Source organism: Octodon degus, unplaced genomic scaffold (assembly GCF_000260255.1).
Source record: "Octodon degus isolate 3935 unplaced genomic scaffold, OctDeg1.0 scaffold00020, whole genome shotgun sequence".
In the NCBI taxonomy this organism is placed as follows: Eukaryota; Metazoa; Chordata; class Mammalia; order Rodentia; family Octodontidae; genus Octodon; species Octodon degus.
The window spans coordinates 1,594,238-1,600,237 of NW_004524596.1; the positions used below are offsets into that span (position 1 = coordinate 1,594,238).

Genomic DNA, 6,000 nt, shown 5'->3' on the forward strand with positions numbered 1-6,000 from the left:
CGTTCTGTGCATGTGATACAGGTGTGTGAAGGAACCTGAATTTAGGATTACACAAACAGAACAGCTGATGTCTAAGCTGAGGATGTGTGTGGGTGTAAAAACTGATTCGTTGGCAGTGTGGGGTATCAGATAGCATGAAAGAAAGGAAAGGGCTTTTCAATTTGGCCAGGTTGGGCTGGCCAAATAGCTCAGTGGATTAAAGCACCTGCAAGTAGGAGCAGGGGCTGGGAGTTCGATCTCCAGACCTGCCATGTCAGCCCAGCCCCTGGGGTGTGCTGAGACAACCAATTGAGACTGGGCGTGGTGGTACATGACTATAATCCCAGCTCTTGGGAGGCTGTAAACAGGCGGATCACTGTGAGTCCAATCTAGTAGTGAGACCCTGAATGCCCTATAGACCCTTCCCTAAAAAAATACAAAAAATTGAACAATAAATTTGACCAGGTCATTATTGTGATAGACAGATGTAGATGGATGGATGGATGGACAGATGGATAACACTTTTAATAAGGGACTGGCAAACTGGTACACTTTTGCAGTAGAGGGCCAGATAGTGAATATGTACTGCCATTTTTCAGTAAAATTTATTTACAATAGGCAGTGAGCTAGATTAGCTCTTGAGGGCTGTAGTTTGCTGGTACTTGCTGTAGACTATTACAAGCCTATATATTTTTGTACAGTGAAATCCATGTAAGACCGAAGAAGCTTGAATGAGGTTCGTGAATTACAGTAAACTATCTGCCACCCATGGGTGAATGGTGAGATTACTGCTTACTCCTTGAACACAGGGCTCATTGGTGAAATGTTAAAGGGCATCTGGACTTTCCCTACTGATCAGTTGAAGTCACACGGGGAAAGCGCTGGTGTATAACCTAGAGAGGGTTCAGGCCTGCCTTGTGTGAACGAGTGGGCAGGTGTTTGGAGCACCACTTCGACTCTGTCCTGTACTCTCTTGCTCGCAGATATTGACGAGTGCCAGCACCACCACCTCTGTGCTCACGGCCAGTGCAGGAACACAGAGGGCTCCTTCCAGTGCGTGTGTGACCATGGCTATCGGGCGTCTGCACTCGGAGACCACTGTGAAGGTGAGAATGGGTCCTGATCCCGGAATCATAAAATGCCAGAGTCTGAGGCCACTCTGCATGTCATCACCACCTCTGTCACTGAGCTCAGCCTTTGACTTCTCAGTTGAGGGTGTTAGGTCACAAAAATAATGCAATGAAGGGAGCAGAGTCCAGATTTTTCTTTAACCTGATTAGAGTTGACCCTTAGAATTGTGCCGGCTAAAGGAGTAAAGAATCAGTTTACCTTTCCTGGCTACAGGTTTTTCCTGGGTGCTTAGAGTGAGCTGTGGCTCCCATTCATTCAGGACTGACCTCCATATGTTCCATGTAAGTGAGAGCAACTTCATTTGCCAGATGTCTGGAAGATTTTTAAGAGCTGAGTTTTTTTGTATAAAATGTTTCTGCAAGATAGACTCCCTGTATGTGCAACAGGGTGGTGTCATTTACCAAGTTTACTCCTGCTGTGCCCAGGACATGTCTTCATTGGTCTGGGTATGGATGAGACTACTGGTGTGGAGAGGGAGTCTCTTCTCCTTTCTGCTATTTCTGGCTGAGTGATACTACATCAACCTAGTAACCATTTGGTCCCACTTGCCTGTTCCCTCTCTGCCTAGGAGCCATGAAACTGGAATTCTGGGTGTGGTGGGGTGAGGTGTGGTGGGGTATGGTGGGGTGTGGTGGGGTGTGCCTCACCAGGCAGGGGCTGAGGTTTTCAGTGAGCATCTGAGCTCCATTTGGAAGGCCAGTAAATGGCTTTCTGAAGTGCGGCTTTGTGGCCACCTCATTCCCACCTGGTCCTGTTTCTGCCTTCTCCAGGGGTGTTCTGCTGTGCTGCTCAGATGCTCTCATGGGTGAGGGAGGAAGTGACATCTTTCTTGTTGGCTTTTCTATTTATATGTGTAACTTGCTTGTAACAGTGCTGGCCAGGACCAGGACTTTGTCTTCTGATGGCCTTAGCCTGCCATCCTGCTGAGCTCCTCTCAGTCAGAATCCCGGTGTCCTGCTCCCCACTGAGTGTTAGTGCTCCAGCAAGCCCACTTTCACAAGACAGCTGGCCTGGGTTGTCCTAGTGCCTGCGAGTCTGGACCTCTCAGCTCCCCCAGCCTGCCCATGGTTGTGGCCCTTCTAGGTGGGTCTTTAGTTCCTCCTCAGTCCTTTCCCTCAGCATGGTTACTCCTGGAGGTAACCTTGGAGACTCCACACTGCTACAAGAGGCCTTCACTTTGGGTGATCAAAACAATGAGGGAAAGTCATAGTATTTCTTTCCAAATCAGAATCTCACACACTCATTAGCATGTTTGTTGCCAAATGTACCAGTTTTCTTCTAGGAACAGGGCATAAACCAAATGGAAAGAAATTCCTGCTTTCCTAGAGCTGACATTCTATGTAACAGTAAACATGATTTTTTTTAAAAAAAAGTAGTTAGATGGCAGTAAGTGTTATTTAATTAAGTGGGAATATACAGGGAGTGCTGAGAGAGAGACTTCAGAAAGAAGGCAGATCCAGACTTCCTGATTCAATAACTCTTGGTTATTTATGAGACAAATATTACTTTCCAAAAGAATAGCGGTTACAGATCCCCAAGGAGCAAGCTTTAGGAGAGACTGGGAGCTTCACATGGACAGGATGAGTTTTCTGGGCCTAAAATGAATATTCAAATGAAAGTACTGCTCAAAGCAGTAGAGCCTGTGCACTGGCTGTGGAAGCGCCAGTCCTAGCTAGGAGTTCTCAGCACATATACACGGCAGGGGGTGTTTAAAGGCCTGAGGCTTCAGGATTACCAAAGAAGTAAGAACCTTAGAACAAGAAAGAGGTCCTGGTGTTCTGACACTTAGAAAGGATGAAATGGGTCACAGTCTATGAAAGGAACTGAGAAGGAAGTAACAAGCAAAGGAGGAGGAACATCAGAATCTTAAGAGAAGGGAGTTTCAGGGAGGGAAGAGAGTGATGAACTCTATTAGACATTACTACTAGTTCAGAGGAGGTCCAGAACTTGACCTTGCAGAGTAGCCAGGCGGAGGTCCCTGGTGAGCTTGCCAAGCTTTGTCTTAGTAGAGGGATGACCAGGATTTATTGTTGTCTTCCTAAAACTATTGCTAAGACCAGGCATGGTGGCGCCCATCTGTAATCCCAGTACTTAGGAATCTGAGGCGGGTGAGATCGTTGTGAATTTGATGCCATTCTGGGCTACAACGTGAGCTCAAGGCCAGCCTAAACTGCTTAGGGAGAACCTGTCTCAAAAAGACAAGAAAAACAAAAAACAACAATTATTCCTAAATTCCCGATGCTAATCTGTGTTTTCACACCATGCCATGTTCAGTTCTCTTGATGTTCAATATAGCCTTTTTTTTTGCTGGGCAAATGGTATTACAATTTATAGATTAGACCTGACTCTAATGATACAATTTTTAAGCTTATTTAAAAAACTTATAACAATTAAAATAATGCTATTTTCTCCTCACATTCACCATTTCCCTTAGACTTTGGGAAATGGTTACATGTCATATTAAAAATAGTATGACTAGGGCTGGAGATGTAGCTCAGCAGCACAGCATCTGCCTGACAAGTAGGAGACCCTGAGTTCGATTCCCAGTACAAAAAAAAAAAAATATTGGGCCGGGGAGATAGTTCAGTGGCATAAGCGCCTGCCTGGTAAGCACAAGGTACTGAGATCTGAGTTCTATCCCTGGTACCAAATAAATAATAATGAAATAGTATGGCAGAACTGAAATGCTTCCATCCAACTAAGGCAAACCTCTGTGTCAGGCAGCATTTTGCTGGTTGCCGAAATGTATGTTCTCACGATTCCCCTTGGTCCTCTCTCTTGATTTGAGGTGTTTATGTGCCAGTGATCACTGTGCCTCTTCTCACTCTGCTGTCTTATTTCCTAAGGGGCAGAGAAAGAAGGGTCAATCGAAAGCTCATCGCCTTCTGTGTGCCCACTGAAGGGCGCCCTTAGAAGTAGAACTGAATCTGGAGCTCTCTTACCCTGCCAGTGGGAATGCAGAGTTTTACATCCACTTTAGAAAACTTTTTTTTTTTTTTCAAAAATTGAACATATTAGGCAAGTGATCTACCATTGAGCCACATCCCCAAATTCCATGTGACCCAGCTAGATCTCTTTTAGATGTCTTCTTGAAAGAGTTAAAGACATCACTTACAGGGCCTAATGCACATGGTGTCTCATAATGGATGCATCTGGGAAGCAGCCTGTATGCACGTATGAATGTTTGCTACTCCTGGAGAAGGTGTGCGTCACACCACACCATGCCGCTACCTGCTGGAACACCCAGTTACTGTGGTCCTGCTGGCGTCCTAGACTCTCAGCTGCAGTAATGAATTAAAGAGGCAGAGTTTGAAATGAAAACAGACAGTTTCTTTGGTAAAGAAAGAAAGGGAAATAGACTCCTGCCCTGGGAAGTTAGGAGGCATTAGAAATGAATGTCCATGGATTTTTTTTTTTCCTAGTACTAATGATTTTTCTCATCCCCCACGTGGGCACCTAGGAGCTATTGCCCTCTGATGTGCTCTCTGGCTGTCTTTGTTCATAACCTGGGTGCTTCCGTCTACATTCTCTCTGGCCATTTGGGTTCCTGTCCCTTTGTGATAAGTGTGTATGTGTGGGAGGGGAACCCTATAGAAAGATAAGTTAATGATGAAGTAAGGGCACATGTGTGCTTTATGTTTTTAAGTAAGTGTCCTTAAGTAGCTGTTCCCTATCTCCTTTGCATTTTTTTTCAGAGTGGCTAAGCTGGGTTGGTTACTCTGGTCTTTCACGTTCCTGGCTGCATCCCTGTGTTGCCTGTCAGTTCTGCCTCTAAATTCTTATGTTAGTTGTGTTGCCTGGCACCTTTCCAGGTCTGGTTCTACCTGTGTGTGCCTGTGATCTCTCTTTCCCTCCTTCCTTCTTCCATCCTTCTCTCCCTAACTTCTTCCCTCCCTCCCTCCATTTCTGTTTCTTTCTCTCTGTCGCTGTCTTTCTATGTATCTCTGTCTTTCTCCCTTTGTCTTTCTATTTGTTAGAGTCTAACTACAGAGGCTTTTTTTGCCTGTAACCCCTGACCCTCCCTATATTTCAGCCATAAAGGATAAATTTGAGTCATTTGTGGGAAAATGAATTCATTTTGCGTCCATAATACTAAATGAAATAAATCAGACATAGAAAGTTAAATGTAAATATTAGATGGTTTCTCTGACGTGAGAATTTAAAGAACAAAATAAAAGAGAGAGGATAAGAAACAGGAAGGTGGACTTAATGGAGCCAGGAAGAGGATCTGGGTGAGGGCTGAGGGGAGAGGGCAGGAAGTGACGTGGATCAGGATGCAGTAAGAGTAAGGACCAGTACCCTATGATGAAGATTGCCTGTTAGAAACATACACTAATACATTTTTAACTGGACACAAACCTACTGGAGGACCCAGCCGTTCTATTGTCATACATACGTTCAAGCGAAAGCATATGTTCCCACGAAGATGTACGTGTAATGCTTATAAAATTGTTACGCTTGGTAGCCAACATGAAAACAAGCCAAATGCTCATCAAAAGGTGACGTATAAACCATTAGGGGTGTGGTCACACAATGCGATACTCCTCAGCTATAAAAAAGGGAGAGCTTTTGATCATCCATGTCTATCGAGCAGGCTGGAGGAAAGCAAGAGGCCAAACACAAGGGGGGGCTCCCAGGCCCTTGCTAGGGGGACGGACGTGTCTGTACCTTCACTGTGAGTGTTGGTCAGGAGGCTGTGCAGACCGCTGTTCAAATTCATTGAACTGGACCCTTAGCTGTGTGTATTCTAGGTAAATTATACTTTAGTGAAACCGGAAATGCACAGTAAAGAAGAACTCACTATCATATCAGCTAATTCTTTCTCTGTTGTTTTAGAATCCATGTTCAGAGCATTTTAAACCTGTGTGACCACGCATCATACCACTTGTT

General features: G+C 44.9%; 1 protein-coding gene across 4 annotated transcripts in view; it reads left to right on the plus strand.

The window, feature by feature from the left end:
- Ltbp1 (latent transforming growth factor beta binding protein 1) overlaps window positions 1-6,000 on the plus strand; it is a 239,592-nt gene that overhangs the window by 151,522 nt on the left and 82,070 nt on the right. For all 4 annotated transcript variants that reach the window (XM_004627602.2, XM_023711174.1, XM_023711172.1 and 1 more), the window contains exon 18: window positions 963-1,085. In XM_004627602.2, the coding sequence (XP_004627659.1) occupies window positions 963-1,085 (123 nt within the window). The remainder of the gene's footprint in view (window positions 1-962; window positions 1,086-6,000) is intronic.